The sequence below is a fragment of the Acipenser ruthenus genome, unplaced genomic scaffold (genome assembly GCF_902713425.1).
Source record: "Acipenser ruthenus unplaced genomic scaffold, fAciRut3.2 maternal haplotype, whole genome shotgun sequence".
Lineage (NCBI taxonomy): Eukaryota > Metazoa > Chordata > Actinopteri > Acipenseriformes > Acipenseridae > Acipenser > Acipenser ruthenus.
The window spans coordinates 11,608-39,493 of NW_026708515.1; the positions used below are offsets into that span (position 1 = coordinate 11,608).

The 27,886-nt window shown below is 38.2% G+C and overlaps 1 protein-coding gene across 1 annotated transcript; it reads right to left on the reverse strand.

Annotated features, from left to right (window-relative positions):
- Positions 1-294: 294 nt before the first annotated feature.
- On the reverse strand, positions 295-27,198 carry LOC117407215 (ribosomal RNA processing protein 1 homolog A-like; the record flags this gene model as incomplete). Its single annotated transcript, XM_059021255.1, has 5 exons — positions 295-392; positions 16,368-16,468; positions 16,625-16,800; positions 26,866-26,930; positions 27,069-27,198. Coding segments are annotated over 5 exons (570 nt in total), but the record flags the coding sequence as incomplete, so codon positions are not given.
- Between the last annotated feature and the right edge of the window lie 688 nt (positions 27,199-27,886).

Here is a 27,886-nt window from a genome sequence, read left to right on the forward strand (position 1 = left end):
AAAAATGCAGAAAATCAGACAGGGGGCAAATACTTTTTCACGGCACTGTATATATAAACAATGTATATAACTCAGCATCATCGCTATGTGGCCAAAGACTGAAAAAAATTCACTTTTGAGACAAACATGCCCGGTTGTCTTTTGTTCAATATTCTTGGCGTTAAAAAAATAAGATAAGATGCTACTCGTCTTGTGTCAGATAACAGCAAAACCAACCTGAAAAAATAACAAACATAGTACTTACTGCAGTAATCAAATCTTACTCTAGAAAAACCATCTGATAGAAACACATACTTTTTGACCAGTCTGTAGATGATCTTTCTGTTCTGGGGAGGTGTGCTGGTTCGACTAGCTAGCTCAAAGAGACGGTCCGCAATTGCCTTGTAGTCAACCTGGGGGGAAAAAACAAAACAAAACATCTTTGAAGTTTATTTTCTTCAATATGTTTTATTTGGCAGATACAAGCTGTCTGTTTAACATACTGTAGTACTGGTTAATTTCACCATCTTTACACTGCTACCCGCACAGTTGGCATTCACAGCTAATAGAAGCAGGCAAGCCAAGCTTACATGTGTCCCCAAGAAAGCTAGGAAAGTAATAATTTGCATAGATTTTCACTAAATTATAAATTAGGGCTTCTATTTTTATTTATTTCATTTTTGAGTTTTTTTCAGGGCTTTCACTTTTTATATACCGTATGCAATTATTGTTTTCGGTGAAAGTGAGGAGAAGTAAAAAAAAATTCTGATTACACCTGAAATTAGAATGTACACCAAATAATTGAACTTTAACTGATGGTTTCACAAACTCACAGATGCCAATACTTTATTTATTTATTTATTTATTTTTTACAGGTCAGGATGATAAAATATGGTCTGTGAAACTTGATTCAAGTATCCAGTAAGATAAAAGTTGAGGTAAAATATATATTTAGTATCAAGTGACATCTATTTTTTCTTACCTGTGCACAAGGGCTGATATACATGTTGTGCAGCATGTATTTAGGCTTCCAAGCCATAGGCTGGGGAAGCCTATTGTTTTTGTTAGGATTATTATTATTATTATTATTATTATTAGGCTTCCAAGCCACAGGCTGGGGAAGCCTATTGTTTCTGTTAGGATTATTAGGCTTCCAAGCCGTAGGCTGGGGAAGCCTATTGTTTTTGTTAGGATTATTATTATTATTATTATTTTTTATTATTATTCTGCCAAAACATGCTCAAAAACTCACAAAATTCGGTACACTGGTAGATGCCTATGTCTGATAGTCGGTGATATTCAGCAAATTTGCGCAAGTCACATGGTTCGGCAGCCATATTGGATTTTGCGGAAACTGTTTACTGCAGAGTTCTGAAAATTGCTATACATGTTGAGGGTCACTCCATGGATTAACTGTTGTTAATATGAAGCTGACTGGTTCTGTGGTTTGGCAACCACATTGATTAATGACATAAAATTACCATAAAAATATAAAATCATCAAAATTCAAAAACATCTTCTCTGAAACCGCTTGTCCGATTGAAACAAAAATTGGAATAAAACATCTCAGTATGGTCATCTGTTAAGCTTGTTCAAGGGAAGTTGCTACTGTGAAAATCATGGCGTCCACGCTGCATGACATCATCAACATACGCAACTGGCTATAAAACTGCCTATGCTGCACCAAAATGCACGAAATTTGACACGGATGTAGAGGACTATGGGATGTTATGCCATGGTCAATATGGCGGCCTTAGGTCACATGGTGTGGCAGCCATCTTACATTTAATGACAATTTTTTGTGCAATTTTCAAAAGTCTTGTTCTCATGAACGGTAAATAGTACAGCTGTGAAATTTTATACATAGTGCGCTCATGTCCACGGTTGATTCTACTTAAGGAAAAATGGATCGGTCACATGGTGTGGTAGCTATGTTGGATTTTGCGTAAAACACTTTAAACAACAACTCCTCATGAGCCCTTTGGCTGATTGACGTGAATCTTGGGTATACGTTATCTTTGTACTGTCCTCTAAAAAAGTTAGTCAGGAAAAGTTCCTACATAAACAAACATGGCTGCCATGAGCCAATCAATATGGGTGACATGCCAAATTATACCCTGAAATGATACATTCCCACCACTGGGGACAGCTTACCATGGAAATTGAGCAAAAAAAATCTTAAAAGCAGCCATTTTTTTGGTGGAGTCTGTCAAGAACCGTTTCACTAACTCATGTAACTTAAAACACAGTAATTACACTGGAAAGGCTGGCGTTACAAAACTGTACACACTCTCTCACACACACTCTAAGTATTACAAAAAATGACTGAGCTCGGGTAGTACAAGAATGTGTTGTTAAGATTTTTTTTCTTTAAAAACGCGACTGCACAGAAGGTACTCGAAAAAAAAACATCTTAAAAGCAGAACACAATCGAAACAATTACATGGTTTAATACATCAGCTTTACAAGTCACACAAATACAGTTTGCTTAAAAATCGTCATATAAATATTTTTACCATAGGCGTAGGAACATATTGGCTAAGTCGGGCTATTGCCTGACTAAATATTTTGACTTTTTTCAATTGCACGCTTTTGTATGATGTTTACAGTCTTTTAGAAAAACATGCATTTTCAAAACTCAACATACAAGCATTGTCAGTGTATGTAGAGTTTTATATGTATGGTGACTGAATTGTGAATACTTTCTAGCTAAAGCATTTAACTGTAGTAATTTCTTAAAAGCCACAACTAATTTGGTATTATATACTGCCCCTGGTAAACATTACATAAAAGCAGTTTAGTAATACTACTTTTATATTGCAGTATATGTCAGTGTTACAATGCAGTAGACTTATGAAGCTTTGTATAATAGTAGAGGTCTATGAGAAGTTGATGTTTTCGCCACATTTTGCGCGTTTCATAACACGAACACTAATACAGAAACTGCAAAGGGACAGACAATTGCTGGCTTTAATAATAAAAAGTATATCATTGTTGGGTATTATAGTATTTAAGTAAATGGAGCTGAATCAGCAGCTTTTCTGTCGTACTGTTGTTTGAGTAGCAGCTACTTACAAAAGCAAGTGATAGTTATAATTAAGACTAAACTAACAAAATGACAATCGCCAATCCTGAATATATGGCAACGAATCTCCAAGTGCATTATTTAAAAGACGTATGAAGGTTTTTTTTTCACTGATCACAATATAATCATTAACCAAGGTATGCAATATAACTAGCTTATGTGTAATATACATGATTAAGATGTGCAATATAACTGGGCTACTATTGATCTGCAATAATTACTATTTATGTGCAAACTATAATGGGTTTATCAAGTGTGCAATATGATATTTTTTGATTCAGCTGGATATAAATGTTTGTTGTGCCAGATGGTTAACTATTGAGTGCCATAATATAACTTTGGATGTGATTTATTATGAAATAATTTGCCATGGATTTGAGCCAATTGCACCCGATAGCCAATCGTTACACGATTATCACTTTCTATTACTTTAAAAAATGCACATTAAAGGATAGTGGCATTAAAATATACAAGAACCAATACATGTTGTAGACTATTTTATAATGCAGAATTAAGAATATGGCACCACACGCTCACACACATGCACACTCACACAAACTCAAACAAAGCGATCTAGAATTTAGAACAATGTTAGCCTCTTATATGCATTATTTTCAAAGTCTATATGACTGCATACTATTTAGAATTTTGTGTGCATCCAAGTACAATTTAAATAGCCTACTAACCAATAATTCCAATATGTGTGCCAAAATTGACAGTTATCACAGTTGTGATAACGCTTCATTTATAATAACCAAGCCGCTTAAATTTCACGATAACTGCTTGGAAGCCGTAAAGTTGCTCGCAACTCTAGTTTCTTTTAATGTTCTTGTTCCTTTGGATCTCAAATGCAACTTGTTTACATCAGAAAGTGACTCCCTTTACATTGTTAAAAAAGTGAAAAAAGAACTATGTACACTTTCAATTGTTTTTACTAATATTCTATTTTTGTGGCATCTTCCTTTCCCTCCTGTTTATTGAGCTACAAGCCTAAACACTGAACCTAACAAAGAAGCCACACAATACTTTCAGTGCGGCGCACACAAGGCAAGAGCTCTTGAACTTGAGCTCATCATCCACTCATTAGGGCCTATTTGCAATACTAAGCATTTAATATTGTAAATGTTTATTTTAAAGCACAAAGTTGACATTTTCTGCTTCATTTTAATGTTACCATGGGGAAAAAAATGTAAGAAAATACTGCTAATAAAAACAACCACTGCTTGCTTATGTCATGCAAGTTTAATAAAAAAAAAAATGTTTAAAACTTAAAAAGGGTTCTTATACAACTTAAAGAAAAAAAAAATTAGAAAAGCAAACTATGAAGGTATGAAACAAAGACTAACAGAAGTAGATTGGAGTAAAATAGAGAAAACATCCACAGAAAAGGGATGGCTGTTTTTTTAAAAAAATGTAGTACTAGAGGTGCAAAACCATTACATTCCAAAAGCAGACAAATCTAAATCGAAAACAAAATGGCCAAAATAGTTTAATAAATCAATTTAAAAAAATATTTCAGCGAAAAAAGGCACTTTACAGAGCGTTTAAAAAGGGACCAAAAACAAAAGTACACAGAAAGAGTACTTGGAACTGCAAACACAAGTCAAAAAGGAAGTTAGAAAGGCCAAGAGAGAGACAGAAATCAATATTGCTAAGGGGGCTAAAATCAATTCCAAAATGTTTTTCCAATATTATAACAGCAAGAGAACATTCAAAAGAGGAGGTTAAATGTCTAAGAGACACAAATGGCAAAATCATAGATGAAGAAAAAAAAAAGCAAATATATTAAAATGATTACTTTCACAGGTTTTTACAAAGGAGGACACGGACAACATGCCCCACATGTCGACCTGTTCCTATCCAATTTTAAATAACTTTAGCATAACTGAGGCAGAAGTGTTAAAGGACTAGGAGCTCTTAAAATAAACAAATCCCCTGGGCCGGATGAGATCCTCCCAATAGTACTCAAACAAATGAAAGAAGTTATTTACAAACCGCTAACCAAGATCATGCAACATTCTCTTGACACAGGGGTTGTACCGACATTGCAAACGTAATACCGATCACAATGCACATTTTTAATCACCATATATATTAATATATATACACACATATACACACACACACACACACACACACACACACACACACTGAGTGTACAAAACATTAGGAACACCTTCCTAATATTGAGTTGCACCCCCTTTTGCCCTCAGAACAGCCTCAATTCGTCGGGGACATGGACTCTACAAGGTGTCGAAAGCGTTCCACAGGGATGCTGGCCCATGTTGATTCCAATGCTTCCACAGTTGTGTCAAGTTGGCTGGTAGTGGATCTCTACTCTGAATAGCTTGTTCCATCTCATCCCACAGATGCTCAATTGGATTGGATCTGGTGACTGGGCAGGCCACTGCAGTAAGCTGCAGGAAGTGTAGCCCGTCTGTTGCTCTGCACAATTCGTGTCAGCCTCCTTTGGCCTCTTTCATCAATGAGCCGTTTTCGACCACTGGCCTGCGTTGGCTGGATGTCCTTTGGGTGGTGGACCATCCTTGATACACACGGGAAACTGTTGAGCGTGAAAAACCCGCAGCGTTGCAGTTCTTGACACACCTAAACCTACTACCATACCCTGTTCAAAGGCACTTAAAATCTTTTGTCTTGCCCATTTACCCTCTGAATGGCACACATACAGTACACAATCCATGTCTCAATTGTGTCAAGGCTTAAAAATCCTTCTTTAACCTGTCTCCCCTTCATCTACACTGATTGAAGTGGATTTAACAGGTTCACATCAATAAGGGATCATAGCTTTCACCTGGATTCACCTCGTCAGTCTATTTCATGGAGCAGAGCAGGTGTTCCTAATGTTTTGTACACTCAGTGTACTATATATATATATATATTTATATATATATATATATATATATATATATATATATATATATATATATATATTACACACACACACAGTGCTGTGAAAAAGTATTTGCCCCCTGTCTGATTTTCTTATATTTTTGGACACTGAATGTATCAGATCTTCACCAAAACCTAATTAGATAAAAGGGGCCCTGAGTGAACAAGTAACACAAACAATTGATACATTTCATTTATTTATTAAAGAAGTTATGCAACACCCAATGCCCCTGTGTGAAAAAGTAAAAGTAAATCGACCCCTTGGATTCAATAAATGGTTACGCCACCTTAGCAGCAATAAATGCAATCAAACGCTTCCTGTAGTTATTGATTAGTCTCTCAATGACGTGGAGGAATTTTAGCCCACTACTCCATGCAGAACTGCTTCAACTCAGTGACATTTGTGGGTTTTTGAGCAAGAAACTGCTCGTTTCAGGTCCCTGCCACAACATCTCAATGGGGTTTAGGTCTGGACTTTGCTAGGCCATTCCAAAACTTTAAATTTCTTGTTCTTCAACCATTCTGACGTCGACTTGATATGACCCAGCTGCGCTTCAGCTACAGCTTAACGGACGGATGGCCTGACATTCTCCTGTAGAATTCTCTGATACAGAGCAGAATTCATTGTTCCGTTAATGATGGCAAGGCGTCCAGACCTGATGCAGCAAAGCATCCACAAACCATGACACTACCACCACCATGCTTGACCGTTGGTAAGAAGTTCTTACTGTGTAATGCAGTGTTTGGTTTTCACCAGACATAACCGGGTCCGTGTCGGCCAAAAAGTTCCACTTTTGACTCATCTGTCCATAGAACATTGTTCCAGAATTCTTGATCATCCAGGTGCTTTTTGGGCAAACTTGAGACTAGCATTCACGTTCTAGTGAGCAATGCTTTCCACCTTGCTACTCTGCCATGAATCCCATTTTGCCCAGTGTCTTTCTGGTGATGGAGTCACGAACACTGACCTTACCTGAGGCGAGAGAGGCCTGCAGATCCTGGATGTTGTCCTAGGGTTCTTTGTGACTTCCTGACGATTTTACGCCTGCTCTTGGAGAGATTTTGGCAGGACGGCCACTCCTGGGAAGATTCACTACTGTCCCATTTTGGATAATATGCTCTGACTGTGGTTCGGTGGAGCCCCAGAGCCTTAGAAATGGCTTTGTAACCCTTTCCAGACTGATAGCATCAACGACTTTTTTCAGAGGTCTTCATGAATTTCTTTTGTTCGTGGTATGATGTGCCTCTAGAACCTGTGTGATAACAACTTCACTCTGATGGGGCCAATGTTAGTCAGATTTATATTGGGCAGGGCTGGCCCAAATCAGGCCTGGTTGTTAACCAAAGTACTCAAATAGCTGATCCTAATTATCCCTTTAATTGGGTTGAGTTAAACTAGGGGGGTAATAACTTTTTCACACCTGAAGATTGCATGTCTGATTACCTTGCACACCAAACAAATGAAAGCAGCACCAAACTTTGGTGTCATTTTTTCTCTGACTCCATCACATACACTATATATATATATATATATATATATATATATATATATATATATATATATATTATATATAGTGTATGATTTTATACATCACTGCATATATGCCTACAATACATCTTGCATTGAGAAAACACCACTGGAATCAGAATAAAGGAAATTATTATGTAATACAGTTCACGTGCACTCACGGTTTTGGCAAGTAGCATTTTCTAAACCATATCATTATGTGCAGTACTAAAATAAGTTAAATATAGCAAAACCACAAAACCAACTAAATACATATTGTATATTTGACATTTTATTTTTACTGTTCTGTGTAACACGGGCCATCGTTTAACCTTGAAAAAAATTAAATACAGTACCTGAAACAGATATACGTGTTTATCATATCAACACCACCAACGTGTGTTGAAAAATAAAGCAACAATTGTTTTGTAAACTGTCCAAAATATTTACTTGGGGGCCTAACGAATGTCATCTGATATCCCTCAGGAAAAATGCATATAAAATAAAATAAATAAATAAACGAGTGAATTAGATTTATTTTTTCTAGCTAGATTATTCTATTTGCTGCCTTTTTCAACTCGCCTGTCACTATCTTCTTTTCTTTTGGAAATGGAATTGGAATACTGTTTGAATGTTCCTGAAGTTTATAGATAAGCATGGAGTTCAAGTGTGTGGACATTGTTTTTCACTGTTTTTTGATTAAAGCTGTGATCTGGACTATAGAGCCGGTGTAGTGTTAGAAAGTGGTACGCTGTCAGTTGTAAGTGGTACGCTGTCAGTTGTAAGTGGTACGCTGTCAGTTGTAAGTGGTACAGTGTCAGTTGTAAGTGGTACGCTGCCAGTTGTAAGTGGTACGCTGTCAGTTGTAAGTGGTACGCTGCCAGTTGTAAGTGGTACGCTGTCAGTTGTAAGTGGTACGCTGTCAGTTGTAAGTGGTACGCTGCCAGTTGTAAGTGGTACGCTGCCAGTTGTAAGTGGTACGCTGCCAGTTGTAAGTGGTACGCTGCCAGTTGTAAGTGGTACGCTGCCAGTTGTAAGTGGTACAAGTCCAAAAGGTCCGCAAAGTTGCACAAGTAAAAAGACCCACTGTATTGCATATGATAAATATTTGCATACTATTTTCATAATGGTGAAAAAATATGATAAATTACATTAAAAACTACGTAAGACACTGGAAAATATGATCAATTCAATTAAATTATGTAAAACACGAAAACAGCGTAATGTAACAGATTTGAATTGGTGCTTCCCTGCTTTCTTAGCAGAAGTTGTTTAGGTATGCGCATACCTGAAAATAACACTACACAGGTAAGAAATTAAAGTTACTTTCACCTCTGACTATAGCACCTACTTTGACTTCAATTCAGGTAAAAAATCTGCCAAACTGTATATATACTGTATTCTTATATAGTAAATTCAGTATTATTTTTATTATTTGGTTTGCAAAACAGAAACATTATGTTTCACTTTCATTGCATTTTTATGACATTTATAATACAATGATGCATTTATGAGATTGTGCTTCAGTTCATTTGATTTCAAATCATGTATTTATCTTTTCTCTTTTACACACAAATATTGTATTTATGTATTTCCCCTTTGTGTAGATTCATAAAGGAATTAAAATATGAAGCTCACACAGACAGATTTCTAAGTTTATGCTGCACACCGTATTGTTAATGTGTTTTTCCTGCAAATACATTATTTTCATTTTGGTAAATTAAGTGGTATTAAGTTATTCTGTCGTTCTTTTTTTGCTATCAATCATTCCTTCTGTCATATCAGTCTGATATAGCCTGTTTGACGATAGGCAATTTTCAATTCGAGACTTTAGTGACTAGTTTTATACTGAATTTGCCAGGTGAATTCATTGACGTTGCTTGCAAACAGTGATGGCGTGTGCTGTGAACAAGTGGAGATTAGAAGCAATGCACAGAATATTTAAATCACAGCGACTTTCTGATATGAATTAAGAAGCTTGTGATTATTCTTTTTTCATTCATTTTTATTTTCAGTAAACTCAATTATTAAGGTGACCAATGTTCTATTGTTTTCACTGCAAACAAACATTAGCAAAATCAAATTCCATATTTTTTAAGAATGCGATTTTAGAAATGTATTTCTACAGTGCTTAAACTTATTCCATATTTTTTAAGAATGCGATTTTAGAAATGTATTTCTACAGTGCTTAAACTTAGCACACTGTTTAAAGGCACATAAATCCAAATAATTACTCACTTGTTTACCATGCTGACATTATTTATTCCTTATAAAACTTAATGCAAAAGAGAAAAAACTTGGTCTGCGATAGCTGCAGTTGGGTTTGTGTGGGGGGGTGTTTACAACCAATTGGTTGTAACTCGCTTCTAAGTTCTTATTCTTACTATAATTGGCTCAAAGACAACAGGGTTAACCAGTGATTGGATAATGTTTTGTTGGGTGGGTTTTTATTGTGCAGTTTCCTAGTAACTAATATTACTTGTGTAATAGAAAATAAAAAACAACTAGTCAATATCGCCAGGTTACGTAGTCCAAATGTTCGTGTTCAAGTCCGAGTCCGAGTCACACAAGGTTGAATCCGAGCCTTTTGTGGACGAAAAATGCGTCCTACAAGTCTGCTGTGTGGTAATATATTCTGACCCATGTATTATTCTCTCTCTCACACACATTCTGGAAGCTCTGCAGAACCCCACATCGTCTCTGTCCTCTGTTGCTGCTCAATATCACATCCTCAAAAGCCAGACAGAGAGGATAAGCAAAAACAGAGATGCTATTCTGGGTGAGTGACGATCAAATCCCGAAATGAAAAGGAAATGCAAGGTGAAAGACAGTAATGCAGAGGACGCACTTTTCGTTTGGTTTCAGCTGGTTGTTGTCAAAGGAGAGCATATATCAGGGCCAATTCTTAAATCAAAAGCTCGGGACCTCACTGTACAGATGAGGCACACAGAGTTTGAACCAAACGATGGATGTATTCCTCGCGGGAAGCAGACACCAGAGTGTTTAGACGCGAGCATGGCAAAAAGCAGGATGCTGATTCAGTAGCAGCACAGAACTGGTTAACTGAGATCCTCCCAGGTCTGCAGTACTTACACTGCAGACACAATGTGAGGAAGGGTCGGATTCAACATCCGAAGAATCCGACCCTTCCTCACCAACTATACTACCCAGCTCCTGGTCCAGGCCCTGGTACTCTCCCCGCCTAGACTACTGCAACTCCCTCCTGGCTGGCCTCCCTGCGTCCGCCACCCGTCCGCTCCAGCTCATCCAGAACTCTGCTGCCCGCCTAGTGTTCTCTCTGCCTCGCTTCGCCCACGCTACTCCACTACTCCGCTCGCTCCACTGGCTCCCGATCACCGCTCGCATCCAGTTCAAGACTCTTGTACTAGCCTACAGATGCCTTGACCAGTCTGCACCCAGCTACCTCCAGACCCTCATCTCTCCCTACACCCCCACTCGACCTCTCCCGCTCCGCCTGCACTAGAAGACTAGCTCTACCACCGCTATGCTCCCCTGCCTCCAAAGCCCGCTCCTTCTCCACCCTTGCTCCGCAGTGGTGGAATGACCTTCCTACAGATGTCAGGACTGCCCAGTCCCTGACCACATTCCGGCGCCTCCTTAAGACTCACCTCTTTAAAGAGCACCTGTAGAACTCCTCTGTTTGTATCCTGGGACACTATCACCCTTCATGTAAATGTGCTTTATTTTGCTCTTATCAGCCCCTATTTTACTGCATTTAATCCTGTACTTCAGAATACTGTAATCTGCCAAGTTTTTAACCTGTAGTACTTTGTATTTAATCACATCCTGATGTAACTATCACTATTACCTGCTGTATTATTGAATTGTGGTTTGTCAAACTTGTACTTTACTTGAACAAAAGTTATTGTATTTCTTGCTCTTATTGTATTACTTGTATTGTAACGCTTGAAATGTTTTTGCTTACGATTGTAAGTCGCCCTGGATAAGGGCGTCTGCTAAGAAATAAATAATAATAATAATAATAATAATGTAAATATTTTCAGTAAACAAAATTACAGCACTGAAGTAACACAATTAGCAATATCTTTTTTTTTTTTTTTGCTTTAAATACTTGTTCATGCGTGTTTCTGTGTGCTTTAGCTGTTGTACTAATTGACTAATACAACTTCTTGTGTTGTTTAACTGCACATCTCTTTAGAGAGACGCCAGCACATTTTGACAAAGTCCCGCATAAAAGATTAATTCTCAAACTGAATGCAGTAGGGATTCAAGGAAATGCATGCACATGGATTAGGGAGTAGTTAACAGGTAGAAAACAGAAAGTACTGCCTAGAGGAGAAACCTCAAAATGGAGCGAGGTAACCAGTGGTGTACCACAGGGATCAGTATTAGGTCCTCTGCTATTCCTAATCTACATTAATGATTTAGATTCTGGTATAGTAAGCAAACTGGTTAAATTTGCAGAAGACACAAAAATAGGGGGGAGTGGCAAACACTGTTGCAGCAGCAAAGGTCATTCAAAATGATCTAGACAGCATTCAGAACTGGGCAGACATGGCAAATGACATTTAATAGAGAAAAGTGTAAAGTATTGCATGCAGGCAATAAAAATGTGCATTATAAATATCATATGGGAGATACTGAAATTGAAGAAGGAATCTATGAAAAAGACCTAGGAGTTTATGTTGACTCAGAAATGTCTTCATCTAGACAATGTATAAAAAAGGCCAACAAGATGCTCGGATATATTGTGAGAAGTGTTGAATTTAAATCAAGGGAAGCAATGTTAACTTTACAATGCATTAGTAAGACCTCACCTAGAATATTGTGTTCAGTTCTGGTCACCTCGTTACAAAAAGGATATTGCTGCTCTAGAAAGAGTGCAAAGAAGAGCAACCAGAATTATCCCGGGTTTAAAAGGCATGTCGTATGCAGACAGGCTAAAAGAATTGAATCTATTCAGTCTTGAACAAAGAAGACTACGCGGCAAACTGATTCAAACATTCAAAATCCTAAAAGGTATAGACAATGTCGAGCCAGGGGACTTTTTTGATCTGAAAAAAGAAACAAGGACCAGGGGTCACAAATGGAGATTAGATAAAGGGGCATTCAGAACAGAAGATAGGATGCACTTTTTTACACAGAGAATTGTGAGGGTCTGGAACCAACTCCCCAGTAATGTTGTTGAAGCTGACACCCTGGGATCCTTCAAGAAGCTGCTTGATGAGATTCTGGGATCAATAAGCTACTAACAACCAAACGAGCAAGATGGGCTGAATGGCCTCCTCTCGTTTATAAACTTTCTTATGTTCTTATAAGCAGGATGGTTGTTCACTCCATCGGAGTGTCTCGCTTAAGAGGCTTCGACTGTGTATATTATAATTAGGGCTGTCAAGCGACTAAAAAAATGAATCACGATTTAATCTTACTATTCTAAAGTTCTTCTTATTACCTAGAAGGTGTTACATGGTCTTGGACCTTGTCATCTTCAAGATCTTCTGACCCCATATGACCCTGGTCATTCGCCGAGATTGGAAAATGCTAATCTTCTAACAGTCCTTAAAATTCGTTTGAACTCTGTTGGAGCCAGGGCATTTAGTTATAATGCCCTTCGTCTTTGGAGCTCCCGATCCATATCAAGAATGAAAACACAATTGAATCTTGTAAATTCTGTTTGAAAACGTAGATAGAAAACATATATACAGTAGTCACCGCATATAGGAACACCTCCTGAGAGAACACTTAGCCTAAGGGAACACCCTTGTGGTGAAACTGATTTTTCCCATTGTAAATGCTCCGGCTAAATTAACAGGAACTTCGCTTAAAAGAACACCTTGTTCACACCGATAGCAATTCGTTCACAACAGACACAGTACTGTTTTGTAACCAGATAACTAGGGGTCTACCTAATTTGCGATTTTATGAAATTCACCTCTTTAGGGTTCAATGCATATCGCACTAGTACGGAGAGAAAAAAAAAAAAGCTTTTAGGCAAAAAAAAAAAATGCCCTTGGATAAATAACATTTAAAAAAAAATACTCCAAAGCGTTTTCTTGTTTACTATTCAGGTGACAGCGATGTTTTAAAAATCAATCAGTGCATCTGTACTGGCTTTTCTGTGACCTGTACTGTACAGTACTACTAGGAGGTGGGACAAAGTCAGTGTTGCATTGTTATTTTTATTTAGTTTGCTAAAATCTAGTTTTCAGCATTGGAGTTAAAATACCAAAAATGGACGACAAAGCAAAAAAAAGCAAAAGTATATTTTGGCTGAAGATCGTGTCAAGAAATTTCCCAAAAAATGGATTTAACCCTTTGCGGTCCTATGTCGGACCTGGTCCGACATCGCAATTTTCCCCTTTCTGGTCCAATGTCAGACCCTGTCCGACATCATCAAAAAGACACAAAATACAGGTCGCCAAGTTGTTTTTTCTCCGGAGAAAGCCAAGAAAACCATCAATGGCTGAGTGAGACCAATAGGAACCAAGAGAAACCGAAAAAAAAAGAAAAAAGGGGGCGTATCTCATGAATACTGATAGACCCGACACCACATAGATAACACGGACATACACAAACAAGATAGCTGCTTCCGCATCCAGCGCTCAGAGAATATCACAGACATTTGCAGAGCTTTTTGAGATGTTATAGTAATAAAATAACGACTTGGATTGCATTATTGAGGAGTTTGGTGATAAAACGAATGATCAAGATATGATTTATCGGTATGTAAAGCAGCATCCCCATAGCATGATGCTGCCACCACCATGCTTCATGGTAGGGATGATGTTCTCAGGATGACGTGCAGTGTTAGGCTTGCGCCAAACAATAAGCTCTAATTTGGTCTCATCAGACCATAGAATCTTCTTCCACTTGGTCTCAGAGTCTCCTACATGCCTTCTGGCAAACTCTAGCCAAGATTTGATGCGAGTTTTTTTCAACAATGGCTTTCTTTTTGCCACTCTCCCATAAAGGCCAGTTTTGTGAAGCACCCGGGCTATTGTTGCCGTATGCACAGTGTCTCCCAGCTCAACCGTGGAAGACTAACTCCTTTAGAGTTGCCATAGGCCTCTTGGTGGCCTCCCTGACTAGTGCCCTTCTCGCCCGGATACTCAGTTTTTGAGGACAGCCTGTTCTAGACAGATTCACAGTTGTGCCATATTCTCTCCATTTCTTAATAATGGACTTTACTGTGCTCCGGGGGATATTCAATGCCTTGGAAATGTTCTTATATCCTACCCCTGATTGGTGCTTTTGAAGAACCTTATTCCGGATTTGCTTTGAATGTTCCTTCGTCTTCATGATGTCGTTTTTGTTAGGAAATGTACTAACCAACTGTGGGACCTCCCAGAGACAGGTGTATTTAACCTGAAATCATGTGAAACACCTCAATTGCACACAGGTGGACTCCATTCAACTAATTATGTGACTTCTAAAGACAATTGGTTGCACCAGAGCTTATTTAGGTCTGTCATAGCAAAGGGGGTGAATACTTATGCAATCAATTATTTTCTGTTTTATATATGTAATTAATTTGCAGATTTTATTTTTCACTTTGACATTATGGACTTTTTTTGTGTTGATCAGTGGCAAAAACTCGTAATTAAATCCATTTTGATTCAATGTTGTAACACAATAAAATGTGGAAAAGTCCAAGGGTGGTGAATGCTTTTGAGAGTCACTGTATGGCTTTTATTAAAAGAATGCCAGATGCCCTTGAGGGTAACCGAGTTTTGGGACTGTTTCTAATCGATTTCCACATCTGTATAACTCGGCAAAGCTTTGCCTTACACTTCCAAACAAATTCAGTGGATGCAGTCTCAATGTATGGGCAAGTCCACACCAGACAGAGAATGTCGGCAGCAACTGCTGGGGGATGTTGCATGCTTGTCTTTAACAAATGACAGCACTCAGTTTAAGTAAGGAAGCAAGTAGTTTAGTTTGTCAGTTTATTAACGTTAGTGTGTCTGTTACTTTAGTGTTATACAGGTGCACTCCACTTATAATGGATCCTGTTAGAACAGAGTTCTGTTCACAACGTACTGAGGAGGCATGTCCCTGCCAAACAACATGGGTTTTCATGGGGAATTACTCTGGTTAAAACTTTTTAACATGTATTTTTCCTGTTCCACAGGCAGGCATTTTGCGTTTAATACATAGAGTTTAATAGTTTTCATGTTCCACTAATTTTTGTACAAATTAGGTACATCTGCGACAGTAAATGACAGTCACGGCAGCATTTGTGACGTCAGACAGGAAAAACAGTTGCCGTTTACTTTTATTCTATGTTTTTGTTGGCACAGTCGCTGTACAGTTTAAACGCGTAACATATACAATTTTAATTACATTTAACAAAAACATAAAATCATAAAATGGTACTATTTATTACATAATATTATGTACAAATAATAAAAACTCACTTTCTTTGGCAGTTAAGCTTACTTGTATTGTTTATTTAAGGTACTTATGTTCGCAGTTACATACAGCATTTCAAATTTTGTTTACTACGTACTTCCTTTGTAAAGTACTGATTTTCATTGTCTTTTGGAGTCCATTATAAGTGGAGTGCACCTGTAGTGTATTAACATACACTTGGATATTACTTTTCATTTACTTATTCAGTTCATTCATATGTTGATGCACATGCATCATGACAAGTAATACATAAATATATTTATTGATTGATTGATTGAGTCTGGCGGCAAACTCCGTCTTTGAGAACACCTTGCTTGCTTCCGGAGGGGCAATGTATATATAAAATCTGACCCATATATTATTCTCTTATTTATTTATTCAATTAATTAATTAATTAAATTATATATATATATTATATATATATATATATATATATATATATATATATATATATATATATATATATATATATATATAAAATAAAACACTTACCTGAAGAACAGGCCCAATATCCTCACCATCGTCTTCAGGCATTTCAATGGTACCTTCAGAGTCATCTTCAAAATTCTGCCCATTTTTTTCTGCTTCTTTACCTGGCACACATAAATACAACCAGATTAAAGTCTTCATTTGAAGCAACATTCTGCCAGTTCATGGAAACTGTTTTCCAAATAACAGACCACCAAACAAAGCCATTTCCACAGTCAGTCAGAGCCCCACCAGGATTTCCTGTCAAAGATTGTGCTCACCATTTAGTTGCCGTCCTGTTGATTTTTTCGACTTGGAGAGATCTTTATTTTCTGAGTCATCGGATACATTTCCTCCCTGTTGCTGCACCTCTTTCATCAAGTCTTCAATGGCAAATGGAGACTGGTCCACAATCTCATCAAATATACTATGTGCTATTGCCTGCATCAGAAGGTGACTAGAATACAGGAAAAGCAAACAGAGCAGAGTTAACTGGAGGTCTTCTGCTGTTGTCACTTTTTATCCAAGTCACATTCAAAATACAATGTCTATTTAATTTTGTTTGCAATTATGTGTGCAAGCTTTTTAATACTTTCTTGTATGGACATATTTCTATGAAAGCTCATGACCAGTTGTTGAATTGATTTGAAAACGTCTATAGGCGCGGGGTGTACAAAAGTATGCAAACATATTGTTATCAGAAAGAATTCCCCCAAAAGCAACAAACACACTCACCCACTGGTGATAAAGTGAACTATGAGCTAGTAATGCAACTGTTATGAATTTCCCAAACAATCCAACATTTGCATTCAATTCCAAATCGAACAATACCAAACAAATCCGAATTTGTTTGTACAATGAAAAAGCGTTGGCAGTTTCAGCACTAAGCTGCTGACATTTTTAGGAAGCTAAATCACACACTTTGCTGACTTTTTTATACATTGTGTATACTAGGGTGAACAAGGTTGGGGGTAAGACTGGAGTCTTTTGCAGCATCCTGAAATATTGGTCCTACAGTGTCACAGTTGAGCATTAATTATTTTTTTAAAGACTTAATACAATTTCAGACTGGATGCAGTTACCTTAAGTGTCAGCAGGTGTACAAGCATTCAATGCATGTACATTGTAGAAATGACTTTAGATACTACTGAACCTGTTGAGCTTGTGTTACACACACTGAGTTCATCTGGGGCAATCCGCTTTTAAACAAAGCAACCTGCCTTCAGTTTCAAAATAAACAACCCAATCAAACTAACACTTAGTTAAGGAAGGTTCTCATGTAAGGTGTGTAATTTATGATACATGTGTAAAAATGTGTGCGTTTTTGTAGGTTGTTTTTAATCTTTAGAACATGAATACACTGTGTGAACAGTTACCATGTTAACCATGTTTAACAAAAGCAAACAACAAAAATATATATACAGTGCCTTGCAAAAGTATTCAGACCCCTGATCAATTCTCTCATATTACGAAATTACAAATGGTACATTGAAATTTCATTCTGTTTGATATTTTATTTTAAAACACTGAAACTCAAAATCAATTATTGTAAGGTGACATTGGTTTTTATGTTGGGAAATATTTTTAAGAAAAATCAAAAACTGAAATATCTTGCTTGCATAAGTATTCAACCCTGTGCTGTGAAGCTCCCAGTTTACACAGATGAAAGAAATTGCCCCACCGAGGACACAATTACCTTACCATTGGCCTCCATCTGTGAACCATTAGTTGCTGTCACATTTTCTGGATAAAAACCCCCACTGTAGAAGGATCATTGGACAGGCTGTGAATCTGAAGGAAAATGAAGATCAAAGAGCATTCTACAGAAGTTAGAGATAAAGTAATACAAATGCATAGATTAGGGAAAGGGTACAAAATAATATCAGTGTTTGGATAACCCAGTAAGCACAGTTGGATCAATAATCAGGAAGTGGAAGCTGCATCACACCACCCAGGTACTGCCAAGAAAAGGCTGTCCTCAAAACTCAGTGCTCAAACAAGAAGGAGACTTGTGAAAGAAGCCACAGAGAGGCCAACAATCACTTTGAAGGAGCTACAGAGTTCAGTGGCTGGGAGTGGAGTAATGGTGCACCAGTCAACCATATCAAGAGCTCTGCATAACACTGGCCTATATGGGAGGGTGGCAAGAAAGAAGCTGTTACTCAAAAAGTACCATCTGAAAGCACGTCTGGAGTTTGCCAGAAAGCATGAGAGTGACCCAGCTGCGATGTGGAAAAGGTTTTGTGGTCAGATGAGACCAAGATAGAGCTTTTTGGCCAAAACTCAAAGTGCTATGTGTGGCGCAAACCTAACACTGCCCATGCCTCAAGGACACACCATCCCTACAGTGAAGTATGGTGGTGGCAGCATCATGCTGTGGGGATGCTTCTCATCAGCAGGGACTGGGCATCTTGTTAAAATTGAAGGAAGAATGGATGGAGCAAAATACAGGGAAATACTGCAAGAGAACCTGCTTCAGTCCGCTAAAAAACTGAAGCTTGGGAGGAAATTCACCTTTCAGCAGGACAATGATCCCAAGCACAAGGCCAAAGCAACATTGGAGTGGCTCAAGAACAAAAAGGTGAATGTCCTACAGTGGCCCAGTCAAAGTCCTGACCTCAATCCCATTGAGAATCTGTGGCACTATTTGAAAATTGCGGTCCACAAGTGTCGTCCAACCAACCTGAACAACCTGGAGCAAATCTGCCAAGAAGAATGGGCCAAAATCACTCCGACACTTTGTGCAAAGCTGGTACATACTTACCCCAAAAGACTTAAAGCTGTTATTTGCAGCGAAAGGTGTCTCTACCAAATATTAATGTGTGGGGGTTGAATACTTATGCAAGCAAGATATTTTCAGTTTTTTATTTTCTTAAAAATATTTTCCAACATATAAACCAATGTCACCTTACAATAATTGATTTTGAGTTTCAGTGTTTTAAAATAAAATATCAAACAAAATGAAATTTCAATGTACCATTTGTAATTCAGTAATATGAGAGAATTGGTCAGGGGTCTGAATACTTTTTGCAAGGTACTGTATATATATATATATATATATATATATATATATATATATAATATATATATATATAGTTGTTAGCCACCATTATTTTAAAAAAGAGAAAAATATATATTGTCTTGTCAGATATGTATAGTTGTGGATACTTTATTTGCAGTGTATTCATGAAGTTTGGTTGATACCATTGCAATCACTGCTCAAGTGAAGCCTAATTTGCTGTTATGTAGGCAGCTTTTTTTTTTTTTTTTTTTTTTTGCCGAGCAGTGTATAACAAAAAAAAAAAATGCTGGACGAACTTCATTGTGTTTTTTCATGAAATTATTGTTTTGTAGATATGAATTCTTGACTGCTCTATATTGTATTCTGAAGCTGAATGCATAAGCCACTGCTGGAAACTGTGTTATTACAGAAAAAAAATTTAAGCTTATTAAAGTCAAAAACAGGTGGATGCGACAGCGTGGGACTAGTACAAGTGGAAAAGTACAGAGCAGTTAGAAGCAGTTGAAAGCAGGTTGACAACTGCAGAAGTGAAAAACTAAACTTCCCAAAAAAAAAAATATTTAACATGGTCTCAAGCCAGTAATCTGTGACAACTGCATGATGTGGGAAATCCGAGAAAACCCAACAGAGCTCAACCAAATGTGTGTAAAGTGCCGCAAAATCCAGGACTTGCTTAAACTAGTAAGTTTGCTAGAAATGGAGATGCAGGAAATGAAACAGCAACAGGAGCTTGAGGAGCTGACACACCCACAATTCATGGAAGTCTGCACCCCTAGCAGACTGAAGGCCACCAGGGAGATGGGAAGAGAGTCGAAACAGCTGGGTTCAGATAGGCAGAAGCTGGGAAAAAAAGAAACTTCGTCAAACACAACCACCAGAAATCCAGACATCAAACAAATTTGAGCCACTTCAAAATTTAGATGATCAAAACCAACATCAAGAGAACGAAAAGGAACAACATCCAGGACCCTATAAACAGTGCTGGCCCAGGCAGCAAAAAGAAGGGAGGTCATGATTGTTGGGAACTCCATACTGAGAAACACAGCAAGCTCAGTTCGTAGTTTGGACCCCCTTACTACAACAGTGTGCTGCCTTCCAGGAGCCTCTGTCACGCACATCACTGAGAAAGTGGACAGACTCCTAGAACGAACAGGAGACGACCCGGTAGTAGTCGTCCACATCGGTACAAAACAACATTGGAAGAGACAGGCCAAGATCCCTGCAAAACAAATTCAGAGAGCTAGGAAGAATTAAAAGACAAGACCAAAACTGTGGTATTTTCTGGGATACTGCCGGCACCTTGCAAAGGACCATATGGACAGCTGGAAATACAAAATGCATGGCTGAAATCGTGGTGCACACAGGAAGGCTTCATCTTTCTTGAACATTGGAGCACATTCTACAACAAGGACTATCTATATAGGCGGGACGGACTGCACTTAAACAGAAAGGGAACCAATCTACTCAGAGAAAGGATCCTTGAGGAGGTTCAGAAGCATTTAAAACTAGAAAGGAAGGGGGGAGAAAACAAAAAAGAGAAGGGAGACCACATCAAAACAGGGGCAACAACTAAGGTATGACAACTATTAAATGTATTTATCTTAATGCTAGAAGTCTCAGAAACAAAATGTTAGAACTTGAAGCTACTGCACTAAGAAGTAACTACGATGTGATAGGTGTTACAGAAATGTGGTTGTCTGACAGTGATGGAGACAAATATAATAGTGGGTACACACTGTATAGGAAAGACAGGCAGGACAGAAGAGGCAGAGGGGTAGCGCTATACGTAAGAAATAGTCTTGAAGCCCAGGTGTTAAATCAGGACTAAGAAAACAATGCAGATTCAATATGGGTCAGAATAATGGACAAAAATTCAAAGGGCATAACAATAGGAACATGCTATAGACCGCCAAATTCAGACGCTGAGCAAAATAATCTGTTATACAATGACATTCGAAATGCGTGTAGAAAAGGAGAAGCCATATTAATGGGGGATTTCAACTTCCCCCGTATAAAATGGGAGAACCCGGTGGGGAGCACGACAGACGAAATTGAAATGGTGGAAATGACAAATGACTGCTTCCTAACGCAATTTGTCAAGGCACCGATTAGAGGGGAGGCATGCCTTGATTTAGTCTTTTCAATAACGAAAGACAGAATAACTAAAAACAGAGGTCAGAGAGCCATTGGCAAACTCAGACCACAACATGGTCTCATTTGAAGTATTTTTTAAACCCCAAAATAATGACTAAAGCTAAGGTTTACAATTTTAGAAAAGCAAAACGATGAAGGTATGAAACAGAGACTAACAGAAGTAGATTGGAGTAAAATAGAGAGAACATCCACAGAAAAAGGATGGCTGTTTTTTAAAAAGTAGTACTAGAGGCGCAAAACAATTACATCCCAAAAGTAGACAAATCTAAATCTAAAACAAAATGGCCAAAATGGTTTAACCCTTTGCAGTCCATTTATTAAATGCGCGTCAGGCACGCCAGGTCTAATTTATTTTCACACGCGCAGTTAATTTTAGACGCGCTGTTTAAAAGTATTTTTTTTCCCACAGTCGAACGGGTTTAAATGGCCCTGCATATCAACAAAGCACCCACTAGGCATCTCCAGCCCCCGCCCCACCCTTTCGTTCGCTATAGCTTTCTCCTATGTAAGAAATAAATAATAATAATATAATAATAATAATAATAATAATAATTAGTCGTACATACTGATCAATCATCTCCTGATCACTCGTTTATCACCAAACTCCTCAATAATACAATCCAAGTCATTATTTTATTACTATAACATCTCTAAAAAGCTCTGCAAATGTCTGTGTTCTCTGTGCGCTTACTCGCAGTCAGCCAGCTTGTTTACTTACGAACGCCCCGTTATCTGATACCAGGGCCATGTATGACTATTCATGAGATGCGCCTTTTTTTATTTTTTATTTTTTTGACTTGTCTCGGCTCCTGTCGTTCCCACTCAGCCATTGAATGGTTTCGACTAAAACCCGTTTTTTGCGTTTCTATAATGATGTCGGACAGGGTGGACCTGATAGGAATAATTGCAATGTCAGACCCAGGTCCGACAATGGACCACAAAGGGTTAATAGATCAATTTGAAAAAATATTCAGTGAAAAAAGGCACTTTACAGAGCGTTTAAAAGGGACCAAAAACAAAGTACACAGAAAGAGTACTTAGAACTGCAAACACAAGTCGAAAAGGAAGTTAGAAAGGCCAAGAGAGAGATAGAAATTAACATTGCTAAGAGGGCTAAAACCAATTCCAAAAATGTTAAAGGGACTAGGGAGCGCTTACAATAAACAAATCCCCTGGGCCGGATGAGATCCTCCCAATAGTACTCAAACAAATGAAAGAAGTTATTTACAAACCGCTAACCAAGATCATGCAACAGTCTCTTGACACAGGGGTTGTACCGACAGACTGGAAAATTGTAAACGTAATACCAATCCACAAAAACGGAGACAAAACCGAACCAGGTAACTACAAACCAATAAGCCTGACTTCTATTATATGTAAACTTATGGAAACTATAATAAGATCCAAAATGGAAAATTACCTATATGGTAACAATATCCTGGGAGACAGTCAGCATGGTTTTAGGAAAGGGAGATTGTGTCAAACTCACCTGCTTGACTTTTTTGAGGATGCAACATCGACAATGGATAATTGCAAAGCATATGACATGGTTCATTTAGATTTCCAGAAAGCTTCTGACAAAGTCCTGCATAAAAGATGAATTCTCAAACGCAGTAGGGATTCAAGGAAATGCATGCACATGGATTAAGGAGTGGTTAACATCTAGAAAACAGAAAGTACTGATTAGAGGAGAAACCTCAAAATGGAGTGAGGTAACCAGTGATGTACCACAGGGATCAGTATTAGGTCCTCTGCTATTCCTAATCTACATTAATGATTTAGATTCTGGTATAGTAAGCAAACTGGTTAAATTTGCACACGACACAAAAATAGGAGGAGGGCAAACACTGTTGCAGCAGCAAAGGTCATTCAAAATGATCTAGACAACATTCAGAACTGGGCAGACACATGGCAAATTAGATTTAGTAGTGAAAAGTATAAGGTACTGCACTGAGGCAATAAAAATGTGCATTATAAATATCATATGGGAGATACTGAAAATTGAAGAAGGGATCTATGAAAAAGACCCTAGAGTTTATGGACATTCAGAACAGAAAATAGGAGGCGCTTTTTTACTCAGAGAATTGTGAGGGTCTGGAACCAACTCCCCAGTAATGTTGTGAAGCTGACACCCTGGATCCTTCAAGAAGCTGCTTGATGAGATTCTGGGATCAATAAGCTACTAACAACCAAACGAGCAAGATGGGCTGAATGGCCTCCTCTCATTTGTAAACTTTATGTTCTTATGCAGATGGTTCCCTTAATTTTAATATGGTATTGTAAATCAAATAAAGGATACGATTATGTCATGGTGGTCACCACTGTCACGGAACCAGTGAATTTTGCCATTTATTTAAATTCTACCAGAAAACAGTGAGCAAGTCTTGTGTAAATAGAAAGTGATTGTGACTCGTACAGTGCCTCTCATAATGGCTGACCTTTAGCTCAGTGCATGCTGTGTATTTGAAATAAATCGAGCTAAACACCTTAACATTTGTGAGATCACGGTATTCGAAAATATCTCGCTAACCACATTCAGGGTGAGAGAGAATACCTCTCTTACTGTGAAGCAAATCAAGAACTGAGGACCATCTTATGGTTCTGGAAAAGCATTAAACCCTGATTTCCAGCTCTTGTGGTAGTTGCCCTGGGATGCTTAGCAGTACCAGTCAACAGCGTTGACAGAGAATGATCCCTAGAAATATTATAGTTATAATATATTGTGTTAAATAAATGCCTATTGCACCAGTCACAAATACGCATTACAAGCAAGTGGATTCAACCATATGTTTTAATTTTTTTTTTTTTATTTAAATCCTGGACTTGTCACGTATTTCTATGATCCCTTCTCTAGCAAACGCATCCAATATGTGCACAACTGACCACTGAGACATTGAGCTGTGTAGCAAAATTGTATTTGTTACAAATTAAATTTAAGTATCACACGTAATCGATATTTTTTCAATGTGTAAAACACCAATTACACAGCTTATCTGGAGCGCTGAATAAAGACCCAGTAAAGTTTTATTTTTGTAATAAGACCCAAAAATATCTTATTTTCATGAGTGGCCCTGGCATGGAGTATGGTAAATGCAGCTAAATCACCATGCAGTTTGAGTAGTTTATTTTATTTTCATGAGCAGTTTTAAGTAACTATATTACAGTTGAGACAAAGCTGAAGTTTCAATGCAAGTACTAAAAATTAAAAAAAGAGAATGTATTGGTTAAAAATATTTGTATAAAATCAGCAGTTTATACCCAAATGCAAATGAAAAGGTCGATTGGAGGCTATGACAAAAAACTGAAGATGAAAATTTAAGGAAGTTATCCTTTTCACCAGACATGCGACAGACATGCAGACAGAAGGATGGATGGCCAGATGGGCGGGATCAGTTCATATGGTCCCCATTCTGAATTAAGACCCTTAAAATAAGGAAACACTAACTACAGATATTCTGTGCAGTGATGAAAGAATAAATAAATAAATCCTGAGGTTTGTACTAATATTGGTGGAGCGGCTGATATTCATGTTTGTTTCTTGTGTTTTTTCATTGCAATTAATAATAGTACTGGAGATTATCAGCAGTTACACAATTTGGTACAGAACTAAGGACAAACCTCTCATATCCGGTGCAATTGGCCAATCGAGACTATCCTGACAACTACATACCACAAGTGCCAGCCCTGAAAATTTTATTTAATTAATTCTTGAACTTAACTTGGGTCCACAGACTATCAATACATCCTGACGGTTGTTATAAGGAACTGAATTCCCAAATCTTAAAATCGCCCTGTCCACACAATGCCTTAAACTGTATTAGTTGCATTTAAACCGGCTTAAAGTGCTAAATACAGTTACGTCCACACTACGCAGCGTTTAATACCATACTTGAGAACCGGAGTCGAGGCCACCTCAGGGGGTAGTCTTGAGTCCAGTTCGAATTAGATAGCATCAGGCAGTGCGGTTTCTCAGAAGTGTGGACGCTGTAATATCAAACTAAATTTTTTGTGTATCCTCCAATATCCCAAACTGCTTTGTGGTATGTTTGGCGCCTGAAGGAATTGCTGTCAGTGTGCAGCACAAAGGAATATCTACTAGAAAGTGTCCTGAGGGCATCAGATGACTTTTAACCCTTTGCGGTCCATTTATTCAGCACGTCTCAGGCGCATCAGGTCCAATTTATTTTCACACACGCAGTTTATTTTAGACGCGCTGTTTACATTCCTCCTCCTCCCCCCCCCCCAGTAAATCAGGTTTAACTGCATATCAACAGGACACTCAGTACTGCATCTCCAGCCCCACCCCTTGTTCGCTGTATTTTTCACATACCTCTTCATAGTCATGCATACCGATAAATCATCTCCTGATCACTCGTTTACCACCAAACTCCTCAATAATGCGATCCAAGTCATTATTTTATTACTATAACATCTCAAAAAGCTGTGCAAATGTTCGTGATATTCTTTGAGCGCTGGATGCAGAAGCAGCTATCTTGTTTGTTTATGGCCGTGTTATCTGTGTGGTGCCAGGGCTATGTGTATTGCTCAGATCCGCCCCTTTTTTTTTCCGGTTCCTATCGGACTCACTCGGCCATTGAATGGTTTTCTCGGCTTTTTCTGGAGAAAAAACGACTACAGACCTATGTTTTACGTCTTTTTGATCGGACCGGAAAGGGAAAATTGTAATGTCGGACATGGTCCGACATAGGACTGCAAAGGGTTAAATGGTTTAGGGTTAGGTATTCAGTTATGGTTGGGTTGATTTTGTAGAGTTGCCGAGCTCTGGGAGTGCTTTCTGCACTGCGTATTCATTTTTATGCTTTAAAAAAAATACTGTCAGGACATCTCTCTATTGAACAACTAGTTGGGAAAATAACAAAAGCACAACGTTAAATTATACACAGAGAATTGTGAGGGTCTGGAACCAACTCCCCAGTAATGTTGTTGAAGCTGACACCCTTCAAGAAGCTTCTCTTCAAGAAGCTGCTTGATGAGTTTCTGGGATCAATAAGCTACTAACAACCAAACGAGCAAGATAGGCCGAATGGCCTCCTCTCGTTTGTAAACGTTCTCATGTTCTTAACTGTAACCAAACTATTTTAATAATGTGGCAGGGGTGGGATTTGAACCGGTGACCTTCTGGTTACAAGCCCTGGACTTTAACCACTGGACCACACTGCCTCCTAATAGCGTGTGGACGTATTAAGCCCAACTAAACATGAAACGGTACTTCAGTGTGGACACTGAGCAGGATTAATTAAACCTTTTTTGAGTATGGTTCTCGAGTTCGGTTATGTAGTTTGGACAGGGTCAAAGGATAACAAACAAATTACAATAATTACTTACTCTTTTGTCTTGGCAGCGATCTTACAAAATGGATCAATGAACTTAAAATTCTGTTCTGCTGTGAGCTGAAATTAAAAAAAAAAAAAAAAAAAAACAGTTACAAGAAAATTCAACACAAGACAGCTTACCTTTAAAACATATGGCTTACCCTTCCCCTTATTTACACAAAATTATTGTCACGTCTACCAATATAGATTTTATACCTCCTCTGCTCCAACTGTAGCCAACTCCTCCATGTAAATGTCCAGGATATGGAACTGAATTCCTGATGGAGCACCACTGGCAGCACTCAGCACTTGGGTACTCAGTATACACCCAAACTGCTCAACTAGACTATAAAAAAACAAAAACAACAAGGGTTTTAACAGCCACTCTCAGCCTGACTCCTTTACTATATAATCCCCATGCATATAAATGTATAGAACTGGCATAAAGTTACTTAGTTTGGGTATATCCACACATGCTGTGGCTGATCTAGAGGCAGTGTGGTCCAGTGGTTAAAGAAAAGGGCTTGTAACCTGGAGGTCCCCAGTTCAAATCCCACCTCAGCCACTGACTCATTGTGTGACCCTGAGCAAGTCACTTAACCTCCTTGTGTTCCGTCTTTCGGGCGAGACTTAATTGTAAGTGACTCTGCAGCTGATGCATAGCTCAGACACCCTAGTCTCTGTAAGTCGCCTTGGATAAAGGCGTCTGCTAAATAAAAACTAATAATAATAATAATAATAATAATAATAATAATAATAATAATACATAGAATGCTGCACTTTGGTATTGGCAAGTAACAAGTCACTGGGAACACAATGATGTCGTACCAAATGCAAATAGGGGATGCTGTTAAGAACATAAGAAAGTTTACAAACGAGAGGAGGCCATTCAGCCCATCTTGCTCGTTTGGTTGTTAGTAGCTTATTGATCCCAGAATCTCATCAAGCAGCTTCTTGAAGGATCCCAGGGTGTCGGCTTCAACAACATTACTGGGGAGTTGGTTCCAGACCCTCACAATTCTCTGTGTAAAAAA